Source organism: Plectropomus leopardus, chromosome 12 (assembly GCF_008729295.1).
Source record: "Plectropomus leopardus isolate mb chromosome 12, YSFRI_Pleo_2.0, whole genome shotgun sequence".
NCBI lineage: Eukaryota > Metazoa > Chordata > Actinopteri > Perciformes > Serranidae > Plectropomus > Plectropomus leopardus.
In genome coordinates, this window is record NC_056474.1 from 1,464,098 (window position 1) to 1,483,401 (window position 19,304).

General features: G+C 38.9%; 1 protein-coding gene across 1 annotated transcript in view; it reads left to right on the top strand.

Annotated features, from left to right (window-relative positions):
- adcy8 (adenylate cyclase 8 (brain)) overlaps positions 1–19,304 on the top strand; it is a 97,110-nt gene that overhangs the window by 51,657 nt on the left and 26,149 nt on the right. The window contains exons 6-8 of the mRNA XM_042497525.1: positions 494–652; positions 3,667–3,937; positions 15,501–15,698. Coding sequence (XP_042353459.1) covers positions 494–652; positions 3,667–3,937; positions 15,501–15,698 — 628 coding nt within the window. The remainder of the gene's footprint in view (positions 1–493; positions 653–3,666; positions 3,938–15,500; positions 15,699–19,304) is intronic.

Sequence of the window (19,304 nt, forward strand, 5' to 3'; positions counted from 1 at the left end):
AAAATTTTGTATTTCGCACTTTCCTGATGTAATTTTTATTTTACTTTTCTATTTTTGTGCTTATTTTCAGGTCATCTTATTGTAACTTTTTTACTAATTTTTGCTCATTTTTGGTCCATTTCTTGTTAAATATTTCGTTGCCATGTGTCACATGTTTTTGATGTTTTTGAGGAAAAAAATCAAGCAGATTTTCAGGTCTCAAAGGGTTCAAGGACAGCACCTGTCCCCTTGTGTATTTTCTTTCAAAATTACAAATTAATCATGAATTTTCAGTCATAGTGAAGCTAAATTAAAAGGTTGATAGTTCAGTCTTGTTGTTTATGTGTCCTTGAGCAAGGCACTAAACCTCAGAATGAGTGTATATGTGTAGGAAAAGGTGATATCCAATTACGAACTTGCAGAGAAAAGAAATAAAAGTGAACATAAAGTTTCTGCTGGATCCTTCTGGTGGTGACTTTCTAAAAATCTGAACTGGACTCTGTTTCTCTTCCAGATATGTGAGATCACGTACGAAACACGACATCGACATGCGTATTGGGATCCACTCGGGCTCCGTGCTGTGCGGCGTGCTGGGACTCAGGAAGTGGCAGTTTGACGTCTGGTCCTGGGACGTGGACATCGCCAACAAGCTGGAGTCTGGAGGGATCCCGGGGTGAGTCACCCTCAAAGATTTTTGGGAGGTTTAAAAACTCTGAAAATTAACAAAAAATTTGTGGTTAGGACTGAAGTTGTTTAAAATATTTAACAGAATAAATGATTGAAAAAATATTAATCCATCATATTTTCATGGTGGTTTACCGACAGACAGGCAATTTTGCTTGTAAAGGGGAATAGGTATAAGTATTTTTTTTAAAACTGACATGGCGCAAAAAATAATTTATCATCAAGATGACATATTCAAGCCTGCAAAAATCAAGAAGATAAAAATAAGATCAGGACTGAAGTTGTTTAAAGTATTTAGCAAAAGAAATAATAATAATAAATCCATTATGTTTTTATGGCGTTTTTTTGGTGACTTTTTGGTGGCTAAAATTGTTGAATAGAATAAAATTATGTAAATTCATTTTTGGTGACTAGATAAAACATATAGTCCATGTTTGTATATTTTGGTTTTAGAGCTGTTTTTGCTTTTGAATGATTACACGTGTGTCTGGTATCTGGTGTATATGATGATGACATCATCCTAAAGTAATATTGTATATAATCTAACACATCAAGGTACCATTTATTTTGTATTTGTTCCTGTTGGAATAACATTTTATTTTATTATTTTTCTATTAATTCTTTTGCTAATTTTCAGGTAATTTCTTGTACTTTTTACTAATTCCTTCCTAATTTTTGGGTCATTTCTTCTTTTGCTGCTCATTACCTATCTTCTTTTGGTTGTGTTTCCCAGTATAGACGCTTGTGTTGTAACGGAGAGGTCGCGGGGTTAAGTTCTGCCTGAATCCTTTAATGTCATTTGTCTCTTTGACATGAAAACACATCGCTGCAGCCCAAACTAAAACCACTAATTTTACTCTGTTAATGCTCAGCGTTCATATGCAGGGACACTTTAGTGAGATTATTTCATCATTCTTCCTTTTGTGTGCTCGTTTTGTGTTCGTTTTAGTTAAACACAGCGACGGGATACTTTCTCATCAGTTTAAAGAGTATTTCTGCCAAATACTCTCTGTGTTTTCCCTCTGATGCTCCTGTTTGGCCTTGAGGCACAGAGTGGGATTAGTTCTCTAACTGCTGGTTTTAAATATCCTGCCAGCATCTGCTGCTGAGCCACGCTGTAACCCCGACCTGTGGTCTTTACCCAGCGCTGTTGCGTAACGCGGGATGCACGAAGCCGCAGTTTCTCTGCAGCGGACAGAATGTCTCTGAATGTGAGATGATGTGTGAGTCCATCTCAGCCAACACTTCAGACACCCTCCATATCGTGCTGGAACATGCTGGACCTGAACTTGAGTCTCGGACCCGACACCGTGCGGGATTTCATTCTCACCTGCACGTTTCACTGATGAGCCTCTCTGACTGAAGGCGTCTCACTCACTGACATCACCTGCAGACTCTGTAACTGATTAAATGTTTGTGAAATCTCCAACACCGTCATCATAACACCAAAAGAGGGAATATCTCACAGAAGAGACTCACAGACTGACGAGATCTACCGAGCGCTGAAGCTGTTCTGGTGCAGAGTTTGTGTGGTTACAGTCATGAAAAACTCTGAGATGATCTGCAGATCCTGCAGGAGAGGATCTTGGCAGAGCCGCAGTACATCTTGTAATGTCTTACCATTTGGCTGCGCGTTTGCTGTTTCTTTTGTTCGGTTTTTCTCCTCAAGAAAAGTGACTTTCACCACCACGGTCAGCTGACTATTGTTGAGCTACAAAACTAAAGAAAGCAGCACAAGTACACAAAAGAGCTGATGTTTCCCAATCAATTTAAAGGCTGATTCTGACTATTTTAATGGGTTTCTACAAAATAAAGCCCAAAAATGTTGCTTTCATATGGGTTTGATACTTTTAATGACATCTAAGTGAGATCAGATGAATTTTACTGTCATCTGGCAGCCAAATAAGGTGCATGAAAGTAGCTTAAACGGTCAGTTTGAAGATTTTGCCAAAGCATCTCTCCACTAAAACCTCTTTAAACTCGGTCTGCTTCGTCTTATAACCATCTGTCTCTGCAAAGGTGTTTGTCAGATGTTGCTGTTGGTTTGCTCAAGGTTTGAGGCAACTGCCACACAATTTTAAAGACATATTCATTGTCAAGTCTAAAGTTTTTTTTTTCCAAGTCTTGATAAACAAGTCAATTTTTCTGTCTTATTTTTTATTTGATCTGAACTAGTAGCATCTATTGTGACGCTTACGGCTCTCAGTTAATTTGAGACAATGGTCATATAGACCTTGTGGTTGTCTTGTGCCACAATTAAAATAGCCAGTGGAAAAAAACAAAAACTGGGACATCAGATTTCAAAACACCTTCCAAAGAAATTTATCATGAAAAGAGATCGATTTGATTTGATGTATTAAAAACAACATTATTGTACATTTCAAGAAAAGGAGACATACAGGAGAAACCCAGAAAACACTTAAGGGGCTCCACAAGTGAGGTTCCCCACGAAACTATCAATCAGTGCATACAGTCTCCTAACATTGTTAAGAAAAAGACAATTAAACAATTGTTTAAAAAAAATATATATGCATGACATATATTTGATGATTTTGCTCTATGCCTGTTGGATGTGCAACAAAGTAATTGTTTCTCTAAAAAATGTTAACAGTTTCTGCCTTTTGGGGAACCTGCTACATAAAATTAAAGACATATAAATTATCAAGTGTAAAGTTGTTTTTTTTCCAAGTCAAGATAAAATAGTCAATTTTTTTGTATTATTTTTTAGTAGCTCAGTTGGTAGAGTGGGTGCCCCACGTACAGAGGCTACGTCCTCGCCACAGCGGCCGCGGTTCGATTGTGACCCTGGCCCTTCGCTGCATATCCCTCCTTTTGTCCTATCAAACAAAGGCAAAGAGCACAAAAAATTATCTTAAAAAAAAAAAACAAATAAAACACTATTTCTGCCCCCTAGTGGCCCAATAATCAAGTGCTGCAGCTTTAAACAGGATTTTAAAAAATAAATCAATAAATTTGACCACACTCTTCTTGTTATCGTTTCAGGAGGATTCACATCTCCAAAGCAGCTCTGGATTGTTTAAATGGCGACTACGAGGTGGAGGAGGGCCACGGGAAGGACCGCAACGACTTCCTGCGCCGCCACAACATCGAGACGTACCTCATCAAGCAGCCGGAGGAGAGCATGCTCACCCTGCCGGAGGACATCATGAAGGAGGCGGCCAGTTCAGCAGACCGCCGCGCCAGCAGCACCACCTTCAACGAGGCGTCCTGGAGCCCAGAGCTGCCCTTCGACAACATCGTGGGGAAGCAGAACGTAAGTCCCGCCGCTGCCTGTGATTCAAGTCGTGTTTTGCACTTTATCACACTGTGAAAAAAACGTCTATCTTAACAGCAAACTTGTTTTGCAATTGAGGATTAAAGTGTTATTTCGGTTCTAATGTGGGAAAAACTGCATTTTTCAGGAAGAAAAATTATGTTAAAACTAAACTTCTACAGCGATATTTTAACTTTGTCAAATTCTTTGTCAAATTTGAAACATTAAAATAATTGTGGTCTACAGGTCTACAGATGAATGTCGGGCAGACTTTAAGCCTCCCTGCAGGACTAAGTGGGCTCTTAAGCTGGATGTTTTTTGCAGTGCATGGGATCTTCTCAGTTGCCTCTTTGTTGGTTGTTTTGGTTTTTTTTTGTTTTCCTTGGAACGAGTGGACGGCTAGCTGCAGAGAGACTGCGTTACCGTGGTAACGCTTCTGTGTGTCCGCCTGCCTGTTTGTGAGGATGACGAGCTTCTGATTATGTGGCCCATTTAAACATCCTCCTCATCCCTTCTTCATTTGTCTGCGTTCCGCCTGTGACAACAAATCAGCCCCGAGGCTTCGTGTTGACATTTTCAGTGTTTTGTCTAAGATGAGTGATTTTTCGAGAAAGCAGTGTGGAGTTTTGTTTTTTTTTCTTTCTTTTTTTTTTATGGAGGGAGGAAGTGAGAGGGAATTTAAATTTACCTGCCGTAAAATAAGCTGTAAATTCTGAAGCCCTTCTTTGACACATTTGGTGATAAAAAGCATAGCCTGTGGACTTTTTTGGATTAAGTTCTCAGAAAGAAAACAGCCTCCATTGTGGAGAGAAGAATGTGTCCGTGAAAAGTAAACTGTAAAGTGAAGACTCGCACATCCCAAACCGTATCCGGTTAGATGTTTGCAGGCAAAGGCAAATGTTGTGACATGATTCAAAGTGGATGAGTGAGCTTTTGTGTTGCACTCAGCCCGCAGGTCCTGCTATTGACCCAGAGCTGAAAGTTACAGTGAAAGCATTGATTAGTGCGATGAGCGATGTGTTCTCTTCTTGAACTCTGGCTCGTGGTGTGACAGTTTGCTCTGTTCTGGGCAATATGGCTTCAAATAACATTGTGACATTTAGGCCAAATCGTGACACACTATATATATATGTTTTATATTTAAACCAATTGAGAATGAACGATGAAAAGATGGATGTGAAACATGACATGTTTAAAGCTGGCAGAGTTCAGGACACACAGCTCCCCATGACACCGATCTGGCTCTGGGTCAGCTTTATTTATTCACTCTTTCCGGCGTTTATTCCGAACAAGTTGTTGATCCAAAAAACAGCCACAAGTCATTTGCAGAATAGGATGTGTCTACTGTCGCCCACACTTCACTCACAGATCTGTCATCATACAGCGGGGAGGGGATAAATCTGAACATTCAGGCCACATTTGCATCCCCAGATTGGTTTGAGGGGACGAGCTGTTGCGTCCTGCCCTGCTGGTGGACATATAGAGCCAAAAAAAAAAAAAAAACTGGCCGGGACTCAGTGTTCCTTCTCCAGAACCAACGGGTGACTTTCTCCAACCTGCTGCTTCGCCTTCAGGCTGGTTAACTTCACCACGTCTCATCAGGAACATTTCTAAACTCTCGCCGGAGGGAGCGAGATCAATTAGCTTCATGTGAGATACGTTGGCAGGTTGTTTCAAAGCTGTGGGCGGAGATTCTGGAGATGTTAATTTAGATTTGACGCATAGGAGAGAGAAGGAGTGAGGAGGTCCTTTTATGTACTAAGATTTGGAGCATATAGTTCTAATTTTGCATGCTTTTTTTATAAGCCTGAAAACATTTTCTACATGCAAAAGTAACTGCAACTCTGCAACATAATGCATGCTTCAGTGGGGATATTGGAATATTGTTTGCATCTTATTGCATCAAAATTGCATCAAAATTGCAAGAACTGCTCATATAAACACCTTCACACTAGACACTGTGCTTCTTTGACCCCTGAGCAAAACACCAGGACCCCAAACGGAGATTTATATTGATGTTTAGAAGTAAAAATGTTCAATCATGTTGCTCTTCTAAGTCATTATACGCCAAAATAACTCACAGAAAATCCCCAAGAACTTAAATATGCAACTCAACAGTATATTACTTACTAACTGTATACTTATACTTCAGAGGAAAACATTTTACCACAACATGAACTTGACAGAGAAATGTTACTGGTTACATCACAGATTCGGATTTTGCAAATTAAATAATTAAAGGCTGATGCATTGTTTTCCATTACACTATTCGTCATTGTGTCAGAATCAATGGCTCAACCTTAAACAGATATGAAGTACATCGTGCCTTTATCTCTTCATACTGTTCTCGTCTGTCTCCTTCTCCATGCATCCCTGAACACATGCATTACAGTTTTTAGTCTGCATGACATACAGAGAAATTAAATTATTTTTCTTAAACTCACCATGATGAGAATCCAAGCTGTGGAATCTCACACGCAGATTAAAACAAAAAAAGCCCAGAAAACTAGCCGTAAATGCAAGGGATTCCCACTTTCGTTGGTAAACTAAATATATACTTTTATAATACCATAATATGTCCATTGTCATATGTTCCACTGTAAAACTTTTTTTTACATTTAATGGAGATAATCTGATTTTTTTCAGTGGACAAAAAAAGTTTTATGTTACAACAAACATTTGCTCTAATAAATTGTCCTTCAATTTTGGTTATTAGACAATTGGTTGTAAACTTCTGAGTGGTATTAGAAAAAGTCTTCGTTCTCAGCTTGTGACGAATGTGCGGCGCCACCGTTTCTCTGTCTCATCTCCAGCAGCCATGAGCCAACACTGAACTCTGCGTTACCTCTTGTGTATATACCAAAATGCGCGCAGCTCCCCCTCCGCTGCGGGCCTGTCAGGAGCTCATGGCATTTGATGGAGCCGTGCGTTTAGATACAGTGGAATTTTTTATTTATTTTTTATTTTTTTCTGAAAAGTGCCACTTCTTTGTTTCTGGCACAATGAAAGCCTGTCAGGACAGCCATTTCAAAGATTGTCTCTTTGCATATCAAAGGCTTCTCGGAGGAGTTTTGAGGAGTCTTTTATGTCGTCGCTCGGCTCTGCTTGGAGATGAACTTCTCCCTCTCCGGTGGTTCTCTGTCCTCCAGGTCCCCGTCATCCCTTCCTGTTAGTCTGATTCAGTTTTCAGCATCAGTGGATTGAGGACGAGGTAGAATAATAGGTGTGTGTGTGTGTGTGTGTGTGTGTGTGTGTGTGTGTCAGTCAAAGGAAGAGGAGTGAGTGAAATGGAAAAAACAAAGCGAGCATATAGTTTATTTTGGTTCAATTATGCAAGAGTGTGTGAAAACTTGCACTGTTTTCATGTCACTGTGGCAGAATCCAAAGAAGCACCGAGAGGTCTGTAACTGTGAGTGACGTTCATGCATAAAATAAGAAGTGAATCTTACTGAAACATCAGCCAGGCTCTCTGTAATGGAGACAAGCACAGAAACAAGATGACAATAGGCGGGTTTCCATCACAGATTCGCACAAACCTTATTTTTCGATATTTTCGAAATGTTGGTAAACAACATTATGAGATGACTGCGTTTCCATTGAGTGACGTTCTGCAACTTCTCCTCTGGTGATAACACTCCAAGAAGCATGGCGCAAAATATCAGATTTATTTGTATTGCAGCCACCGCACCAGTCGTCATTATTTCCAATCCAAGGCCACGTAGGCGTGTTATGCGAGCGATATTGGAAAGGCGAGCACCTTATACGTGGGAGCGGCCACAATTTCACAGAGGAATTGTTGATTCAAAACTTCCAGATGATCCGCTCAACTTTTTAAGAGTTATGTGATGCAATAACAGCTCTTGTAGTTCCTGCTGTATCAGGATGGAGACAGTTCCTACTGACAAAGTAGAAGGTAGATTTATTAGTTTAGTAATTAAACTTTGTCCTTGATCCTGCTCTATTTTTTATGCTGAGTTGATTAAAATCAGCAGCTACTAAGAAAATTCCATCTGGTTGTTTGGTCATGTTGCTGCTGATGGCATTATTCAGTTCCTGCAGTGCATTTTTTGAATTTGAAGTCTTGTGTCCTGTCGGCTCTGAACAAGGTCCGTCCATCCAGTGCAACAGCTTGATCCGGGATGTTAGGGGTTAACCATGTCTCTGAGAAGATGTCTCTGATTTCCTGTTGCTGAGTGAGCCTTAATTGCAGCTCATTGACTGGCTGCTGCTTCTACATGCACTGCCATCAATCAGCACAGCATCATGTGACCTGCAAAAGCCAAAAAAAGGGATTTCCATTGCAGTTTTGCGAAGTATGGCTTTTTCTAGTCGCCTGAAATACAACCTCATTTAAGCTTTAAATTTTTTTTGCCATAAATGGGATTTATGTTTTTAATTGACTTGTTCCCATTAGGCATATTTCATATTTGGTCAAAGACATGCAGTAAACACAGATGATGCATGGTCTTCGCAGACGTGTGTGAAACAGCAGTAACCAGGTAACAGCTCTCTGCTGATGACTGCCATAAAAACTCTGTGATATCTTTGGCCAGCCATTATCTTCTAATCATCCTGTTTTTATTGTGAAGCGCACTGATAACCATTGACAAGATGACATCATATCCTGTCTGTCACTGAGTTTACTGGAACCATCATCCGTCCCGGACTGATTGCCGTTATCAAACCCAGAAGATGGACGAGACGCTGGGTTTGGAGGACCTGTGAGTCCTGGAAGCCCTGAAATGAGACTCACAGCTCTGTGTAGGCTCTCTGTACCGGCTGAGTGGCTCTGTCTTTACCTCTTTCATGCTTCGCTGTGTGCCTGCTGGCTCCCATGATGCACAGCACTGTCACAGCGCTTTCACCTCAAAGGAGGTTGTGTGTTCCCTCAGAAGACCCAGTTACTCAGTGTCTCTTCACTGTGAAATCCAGGCCAAAAAGAAATGGGTTCATTTTCACATTTCTCTCTCGGTTTGGGTCTGTGCCGATGCTGGTTTCTGAGACGTTTGCTTTCACGCCGGCTGACGAAAATCTGCTAAATGTTTAAAATGATGAAAGGTGGCTCAGCTGTCTGCGGCGCGTTTCAGCTCCCCCTTTTTTCATTCTGACCCCATTTGACTGTTCACCTTAAAGCTGTGCCATAATGAAGGCTACAACACTAATTACCAATACTAGTAAATAAAAATATAGATATCAAATTAAGTGAGAGTCAGTGATTACACGGTCTTGAAATAACCTCTGGTTTTATAAAGAATATACACAATGTCAACATATCGGACAATAGCCACGTCTTCTTAAATTACTGTGAACTAGCCTGAAGGAGTCCGGATGGGTCCCACAAACAACCGACTTTCTTGCGGGAGTCCGGAGTTCGTGTACCGTGTGGATGTGTGTGTTTTCTACACCTTATCATGAGACTGTTTTGCCTAATCTCAACCATTGTGACGGTCCGCGCTGTTGTGTGAACATTAGGCCCGTGCCACGTCATCCCACCACATGTGCATTTGTTGACATCACCGCAGCAGCATCCTGGAACGCCATAGGTTGACGCAGCAAAGATAACTAAAATGTCATAGGTAAAAGGAAGGTCACTGACCAACCGTCACCATGTGAGAAGTTCATAGTGAGGACATGTTGGTCCGGTAGTTTCGAAGACATGTCACTGTGTGCTACATCGCTGGTCCAGATCCTTCGTTTGCCCAGAAGCATGTTTGCCGTTTACATAACGGCCTGCTTGAAATCCTTTGAAGAACACCGCTTCCCAACAAGTCATGTTGCACTGAATTATACTTTCTGGCTCTAAAGTACAAGTTAATCTGTCACACTATGAAACATGTGAGACATCCAGCAGATGAAAATCCTTTGATATTACTGTATGCACTCACTCTCTGATCTAACATCACCGCCCCCCAGCTCCACCTCCACTTGCCCTTTTCCTGGCATCATATGTTGGCATTTCCACGAGGCAAATATGTTCTGTTATTAATACGTATCATACATGTGACCCCATACCGCTGGCCCCATACAGGCCGCCACCGCTCCGGGCAACATCACGCCGAAAGCACAGAGAAATGTCAGCGATGGAAGCATGTGCCCTTTAGGCTGTGTGCCTCCTCGGGGACGTGCACGCCAAAAACAATCATGCAACCATCCCCTCTGAGCTCCTGTGTCTGGAGTGTATGGATGAGGTTATATAGTGGTCTATAGATCCGCCTTTCTGATATAACGGCTGCACCCTCTCGTCTATGAGCAGTGTCACACCATGCTGGTCGCCAAAATGCAGCAACATTTTTTTTAATTTCTCAAAATTTTCTAGAAAAATAAACTGCATGGCAACCAGACAGGCCTCTAATTGAGGCAGATCTTTATTTGTCAAAAATGTGTCAGCAAGCAAGAGGGACTGGGTGTTCAGTTGGGATTGGGCTTTTATTTGGATTTTTGTTTTATTTTCGTATTCACTAAAACACAGGCAGGCCATGCAACATAAAGTTAGACAGGTTGTCAATAAAAAGGAGATTTCATACATACCCGTACCCAAGTTAGCAGCAGATTATCCTGAAATAACAACAGTAGTGTTTTATTGAACAGTGTGCAGTGTTGATTAGGAATTCATTTTTTTGCAGTCTTTATGTAGCACGGACGATGTAGCAGGATTTAGGGACAAATTTTTGTACCTTTTTACCTCATGCTAAGCTAAGTTATCTTCCTCAGGCTTCAGCCCAGAACTAATATTTCAACATCAAACCTCGTCATTGTTCTCTTTTACTCAACATTTCTCAGAGTCTGGAAAGTACATAACCTTTGAACCGACTTTATAGTATATTAAGACATGAAACAGTGTTATTGCAGCTGTCAACAAACATTAGCTGGTCAAGCATCTCCCCACAGATAAAGAACGCCCAAAACAAACACATCAATAAACCAGCAAGCAAATCAAACTGTCTCAGCGCTCGGCCTTTTACGTGGGAAAAATCAACGCTGTCCTCCTCCAAAATACTCCCACATGATCTGTTTGTACAAGGAAGAATTACAGCCCACATTTAGATCGATTGTTAGGTGGTATAATTATGACGGGAGCAAAGGAGGAAGTCAGGTGAAGTTGTGTCGAGTTATTTTAACCACTTGACGTGACGTTAGTTACGAAAATGCTTATTTTAATCCAAACCATGATCTTTTTTCAAAACTTAACTGAGTAATGTGCAACTGCAACTGTCAACAGTGACGTATGCATACATTTTTGAACATGTAAGATGCAGTTTTTGAATCTCATCCGTTTTTTATATAGGTTATCATCAGTTTTTGTTATTGCCATTTTTGTTTAATTTTTGTCTTTTTATGTCTGTTTCACATGTGCGAAATATCTTCTATCGATCGATCGATCGATCTATCTGCCCTGCATTTTTCAGTGTACTGTTGGGTGAGGAGTAGCAGTATTTTGTTTTGTTTCAGGCTTGGAGGCAACTCACACTGAAAACTGCAAATTTTGATGGCGATTTGGATCGTGCACGGAGGAGTGTCTGCTTTGTTCTTATGGTGAATTGAAGAACTACAACAAAAAAATCAACTTGTGAATGCACTTCAGAAAAGCCCAGACTCCGTCTTCTTAGTGCACAGATGTTTTTGTGGCACTTTCAGGATTTTTTGGTTGGAAATGACAGTGATCACTCCTTTTATCGACATTTCTATATTTTAATTTCTTTTTTTATGGTCGACTGGGCTCATTCCTTTATTGACACTTTTAGATGACTTTTATTGACACTTTTGCTTAAAATTTTACTGTTGATCGAGATTGCTTTTAGTTTAGTTTGGTTATGTGTTGTTTTATTTTTAAATTGTTTGTAACGCCAGCTGCAGACCAGACAACAAAAGCTCTGAAGTGAGCTGATGTGCCACATCATTCGAAACGTCTCCAGTCAAATGATACCTAAATACGATCCTTTTTGCACCAGGGGTCTGATCTCAGACCAGCCGGCTCCCCAAAGAAACGCCTCAACTCTCTGTTTAAAGCAGCTAAAAATACATTTTTAACATTTCTATTTTTGGCTTCATCCTGACCCAAACCCACAGGATGGCCGAACCTGAATCGTCAGACATGTAGCATGTTTCACTGTTACATAATGACTCTGTATCCTCCGCAGAATGAGCTGAACTCATCCCATAATGAGCCGATAAAAGGGTCTACGTGTCATCGCCGTGAACTGGCCCCGAAACACAACGGAGCTCCAATTGTCTTCATTCTAATGAAACTCGAGTGTTTTCTGTGGCCGTTCCTGATATGTTAATGATTTGACACACAGGCCAAACATTTTCATTCATATGCAGCGGAGGTTCTGTCGAGTTCGGGTTCAACTTCAGTTCAGCTCTCTCTCCCTTATCTCTCGTGTGCCGAGAACGAAAATGGCCAATTTACATGCAGTTGAAGCTCTGTACTCTAGTTTTGAGAAGTGTTTTGCAGCCAGTCAGGACTTTTTTTTTGATTCTGTATTTAATTTCAATTTCTTTAACATCCTATTGACTTTTGTGGCACTGAAATTCTTTTATTTCCTCTTATCATGAATTGGGGATGTCAGGGGTCAGCCACTGAGAATATTGTTGTGATACATGTCATCTAGAGGCGAGGTCTCTGTCGTAAACTTGGGGACTTTCTCTACTGATGTAGTGACTTTTCAGACGGCGAGTGCTGATAACACAGTTAACAGCGTTACCAGTAGTAACTGTAAATGAGCGAGCTAACCTGGGTGTGGTGGTTCAGAGTGGCTTCGAGTGACAACAGCAAACTTTCAGTTTTTTATGCCTGTACATTATGTTTTCGGGTTGTCTGGCCGTCTGGCTGGCTCATTCTTGTGAGCACTGTGTCTCAGAAACAGCTTAAGGGAAGAGACATAGCATCATGTGACCTAGAAAAGACTAAAAAGAGTTTCCATTGCAGTTTTGCAAAATATGGCTTCTTCGTTGCCTGAAACACCACTTCATGAAAGCAGATAAATGGGATTTTTTTTTTCAAAATTGACGTGTTTTCATTAGGTGTATTTTTATTGCACCATTTCAGTTTGCACAATTCGAGGGTTAATGGAAACCTGCCTACTATGTGAGTTAATTTTCATAGTGTGAAGGGAACAAATAAGACCAAGTTTACTTGTAAAACTGCAGAACAAACTTTATATAATGAGCTTAAACATACAAAAAGCTCTGGTCTGCTCTGTGGTCGAGCTCTGCTCTGAAGTAAGTCGAGGTGAGCTCCTGTCCGTCCCCGTGGGGACGTCACATCGTTTCAGGAGAAGCATTTGCTGTTAAACTGATAGAGGTCATGGGGGTCATTTTTTCTGAGCCGTTGACATTAGCTCTACACCATTAGCTGCGAGTTAAAGCAGCCGCGTGGCTACTTCGGCCAAATTACCCTTACGGGTGTCAGAGAGCCCCGTAGAGCCGGCAGCCATTAGAGTCATTACGAGAGAGATGTGTGACGATGGAGACGTGTGTGAGGAATTCAATATGTCTCTCAACAACTCCGACCAATCAAAAATGCCACCTCGCTTCGCTCGATCCAACACTTTAACAAATGAAATCCATCGTTCTGAGATCATTAAAATTTCATTATCAGACAGAATTAATGTTCCCAAAAAAATCTTTATTACTGGATTTCTTTTTTTTTTTTACCTCTTAGGGCCACTCCGGCCTCCTTCACCGGTGGATTAAAGTCTAATCAGAGCTACCTGGAGATTATAAATGACTGCAGTTTGGAGCTTTAACAGTCAGTGACTCACAAATCACAAGAAACTGCACCATTTATCAACGCCAGCAAAAGACACCGACAAGTCAAACGATTCATTTCATTCAGCAGTACAAATGATTTATTATCATATATATATATATATATATATATGTTCCATTACACCCAAACAGATAAGCATCGGCAAAAACGACAGAGGCAACAAAATGATTTAAAATTAAGTTTAAAAATACGTCTGTAGTCATCAGCGGTGTAAAAAAGGATCGTTTCTAGCTTTGAAAAAAAAAATGGCCAGAGGCTTGTCGAACCTCATCTGGGAGGCTATTCCATCAAATATCCGTTATTCATTAATAAATAAATAATTCTTTATTTCCACACCAGAATATTAACTTTAGAAATTTAAGAGAAAACATGTGGGAAACTATCAGTACGGCCCTTTAAAGTTCGACAAAAAAATGAGTTATGGAAAGTCGTGACCTTCAGTGTATTTCTTGTCGCAGAGAGAGGAGGAAGGCCAGGCGGGACGGGAAGTGATGAAGTGGTAAATTAAAACCCGAGGAGACCCTTGTAAATCAAAGAACCTTGTGCCATTCAATTACTTTTTACAATATGGCATATTAATGTCCTGCAAGATTGTCCTTGAGACCATTTTAAGTTTGCCTTGAAAATGTTAATTTGGAGGTTGAATTCATTTTCTTTTTTGAGGATCCAGTGTGTAATGTGATTATTTTCTCATCTCTACTTGCTAAAGGTTTATCCTTTTATAGCTGAGCAAATTGGCTTCAAGTCTTTTAGTACCATGGGAAAAGGGCGAAGAGTAACTTAACAAGAAATGGCTCCGAAATTAGCAAGAAATTAGGAAAAACTTACAAGAAAAGCGCCTGAAAATGAGCACACACACACACACACACACACACACACAAAAATAAATGAATAAATAAAAAACAAACAAGGAAAAAAAAGAAAATTATGCCAAGAAAGTGCTAAAACTTTTTCTTTTTTCTGTAACATAATTTTATGAATATAGTTTTCCGGGACATTTTCCCCACATTTTTTTTGATAATATCTAATAATCCCCCCAGCTAATTTTCAGATAATGTCCTTGTCCTCCTTCAATGCCACAAGACGTAGCAGGATTTAGAGACTCATACGTTTAAAAAGAAATGACAAATAAATCTACTTAGTACCTTGTACTGTTTTTTTTTTTTGCACCATGAAGGACATTTCTTGACAAGTTGCTCATTATTTTTTTTTTCTGGTGTTTTTTTAAGGAATCAAACTAATTTTCTGGTTTCAGAGGTGTAAGTGCTTGTTAAAGGCATCTAAATGCAGCGTAAGAAAACTGATGTCAATGCAGGGGTTAAAAGGATAACATAATTAAAAAATAAATGTGTCAGAAATTGTTTTTATTTCGTGCACTTGGTGTATTTATCCTGACATCAGCTGTGTTTTTCCCTCCATTTCATGCTTTATATTTTTTCATTTTCATCTGTTCTGTGTGTTTTCTGTTCCCAGTTCTCTTTGCGATCAGAGCCGTGGAAATGAATTACAGCTTTGTTTTTAATGTGTGCATAATTGCAAGCTTTGTCACCACTAACATCGATGCACAGCGCTGCGAGTGAATGAGAGATGCATGACTTGCTCCTGTCTGATAGTGAACGTTGCATTTTGGTCTTCCCTTTTCTTCCTTTTCCTTAATTTTTCAGTTTTTTTTTCTTCTTTTGTGTGTATGTAATGAACGTAACTGTGTGTCTGTTCTTTTTCATTTGTAACTTGAATGAAACAAAAGGGGGACAAGCAGGTTCATTCTATGTGCATGTGCTTTCCCCCTAGACTCTGGCTGCCCTAACGAGAAATTCGATAAATCTGCTTCCAAACCATCTCGCACAAGCTTTGCATGTCCACTCTGGTCCTGAGGAAATTAACAAGCGAATAGAGAGCGCCATCGACTTACGGAGTGGCGATAAGTTGAGAAGAGAGCATATCAAGCCTTTCTCACTGATGTTTAAAGACTCCAGCCTGGAAGAGAAGGTAGCTGGGGTTTTAGACAGATAACTGTTTTTTTTCTTTCTCTCTCCCTCCTCATATCTATTCTTAGATCAAGATTTTCAGAAGCAAAACAAGAACCAACAATTTTTCTCTCCTATCATGAGTAAGCTAAAGGCACTTTATTGTGGTATTGCAATGGGGGAAAAAAGGAGCATTTTTATTTCATTTTACGGGAATTACATGAGTCACTTTAGGAATTTTTATTGTGTATCTGAGGGATGTGGTATAATTTAGGGGACATTATTAAATACAATATATATCTTTATATGGCCCAGGGTCAGTGCTTTCCTTCGATCCAGTGTATGGAGTCTGAAGTGTGCCACAAGAATAATAATGGACTCTCAGTCTAAATTATAGACAGTTCAGGAATTGATGCATTTTAAAGAGCTATTATGAATTAATTTGGATTCAGATGAAGCTTTTAGTAAAGTCAGAGATCATTGATTGACCATTAGTTTTTTTCTACATTTAAATAATAAATTCTAATACAACTTTAAAATGTAATCAAAAGCGTACTTTTAAAAAATTGTCTCATTTAAAAAAAAAGATTTACTGTCTGCCTTTCATGTTTAATCACACTGTTTTTTCTTTCTTTGAGATAGTTTCCATTTTATAATATTTCTAATTTAAATTAAGTCCAATTTAAATTATCGTTGTAACTGATTTTTTAATTTATGATTAACTACGCAGTTGGAGAAAAAAATTAATTGATTAGATGATTCATCATCTTTATCTTTAATTTCTGGTTTAATAGTAGATCCATGTTTGCGGATGCAGTGGTGACCTCTGAAAATGAGATAAGTCATACTACCGTCCATGGCCACAATGAAGGGTTGTAGAAGCGTAATTATTCAGTCTCACTTCAGACGCCATACCAGTGTGCATGAATTAAGTGACTCTTATTTCTAACAGTAGATACTAACTCACATTGAGATTTTTTTTTTAAGTTCCTACAAACATTTTGCAAACATCAAACTAACGTAACCATGACTCATGTCTGATTCTGAAATTGAAGATTAAAAACGTACAGCTTTAATTGTAGAATAGTGTAGGATAGTCAGCTGGGCGAAACACTGATGTTTGGCAATGCTGATTTGTTTTTCCAAGATTGCAGAACCCCCTTCAGTTTACTCATGACCCAAAGGTCCATGCCATGGACCTGTTACATTTTTACAGTGTTGTTGAAAAAGTTGGCTTGTTCAACTTTTTTTTTCTTTTTACAGAAGCACATTGCTGAAAAAAAAATGAATATGAGACATTTTCTCGAATTTATGACCTTTATATCCTCAAAGTATGACACTTAATCTCATAATTTTGATACCTTGACCTTTTTTTTTAGATAAATGCTAAAGTTAATTCCTGTTCGAAAAAATAACTAGATGACTACCAAATATGACTTCACCAAATTCTAGAGCACATAATTACATAATTGCAGTTCGATTAATGACAAAAAACAAAGAGCAGGACACTCAAAGAGTGCATTCAGGAAATAATTCAGTGAAATATTTTAAACAGTAAAATGTGTACTGTATTACAACTAAATATTTCACAACAATCTTAAACTATTTCATAAACCATGATTGCAATGACATGCACCCCTTAACATGCAGCTAAAGCTAAAGTGCAGCCAAACAAACCCAAAAAACTGTATTGTGAATTCTGTTGGAATTTCCAACGATACTAAATTTATCAAGATAAATTTTGGTTAAACCGGTCGAATGTGCAAGACAACAAGAGTATTTCAGTTTAGTGGAACAGTGAAATCATAAGACACACACAGTCTTGGGTTTGACTGAATATCGACCGGATCACTGTGTTGATGCGATAACAAAAACTATTCCGGATATGTGTAAAATTGTCAATTTTATTTATTTTTGTTGTCATTTTAACTGTAATGTTTAAAGATGTATAATCAAACATGGTTCGACCAATCTATGTGACGCTTATTTTACGTACAGTGTGGCTCTGCCAGCGTCTTTGATAAACCAAATCTACCGACACGGAAGCTAAACAATGTAATTCCCTGAACGTAGCTATTTTAGCCACCTAAAAAAATCTACATGAGTTTATGTGTGCACTGTATTAGGAATATTTTCACTGCTTTATCTTACACAATAGCTGATGGAGGCAGCGGTTAACAAGTTACTCCCATGTTCTCCAAAGTAAAATTACAGTTTTTGTTAATAGAATCTGTTGAGAAAACGGCTTCACTTTTCTTTCAGAAAGGTCTGTCTGACGGTAAAGTGATGAAAACATTCAAATTATAATGCTAAGTTGAACTGATGTTGAATTTTTAGGTTGCTAAAAACTAACCACTAACGGTTGCGTTTCCTCAGCACTGTTTGGTTTTTGACAACAAATATTGCTATTTGGACAAAGATATTAAAGACTGGATATCATATTGTTAGAATGGAGAATAAAAAAGTGACTTGAAGGGGCAAACAGCAATTTTAAGAGCTTTATTTTTATTTTTCATCTGTTTTTTTATGGCAGGTGCAGGTTAACACTAACGTCAATTTTAATTACAGCTGCATTCTTTAAAGTCGACTTAGACAAGTTGTTTCCATAGCAACAAATTCCAATGAAACAGTCATTATTAGCATTTTGATGTTGAAAATCCACAGTTTATTCTCTTATAATCATAAGATGATGATATATGGAAGTCATAATTCGAGGAAAATGTCTCTAAATATTATTTTTCTCTGGTGAATGCAATGCACTTCTGTAGCTTTTTTTCCCCACATTTTTTTGTTCCATGAATAAACTCACCTTTAACCTTTGAGTTGTTAATTTGCCCCCCTCCTCCACATCTATGTCCCCCCTTTTATCCCACCGCCATCTTCAAAACTTTTCCAAGAACCTTATTTTTTTGGTTGACCTCTTGACCTCTTCAGTAATTGTGCAGTGATTTGCTGTTGGCCTCCCTTCATTCCTTTTTTTTATTTTTTGCCAAAGTTGTGACAAAACGTGAAGCATCCTCTTGCTAATTTCCCAGCACCCTTTGAGAAAGAGACAGAGCGAGGACGGGGCAGCGGGGGTCATGGGGCAGAAAGTTTAAATTTGAGATGAGTCAGGCGGTCGGTCCAGACTGGTGACTCATCAGTGGGGAGCTTTCACAGTACAACCAAACCAATGGCAGCAATGAAGCCAAATTTAGACAAGTATTAAAGTAAAAAAGTCAAATTTAAGCAAAATTTAAAACGTTTTCCAAAATGTTAAAAAATTTCAAAATTAGACTTTATCATTCAGTTTCTCTCTTTTCTATTAATTTCATAGCACGGTCCCTGACAAATAAACAAACACGATACACGCAGAAATGATCAAATAATCAACTACATGTGAAGTTACTGCGTGACAAAACAAGCATCAGCAGTAATGTGCTAAAAGCTATTAAAAGTAGAAAGTCTCTTTAAAAAGTATTAAATCCTGTAAGTAGATAGTGAAATAAATGCACTATTTGCAAACTAGGAAAACTTTATTTATATAGCATATTTTATTCAAAGTGGAAACCCGCAACAGACCATAAAAAAGAACTCAAATCCATTAAAACTAATTATAAAATATCACAAAATAGTAGTTAAAACGAAG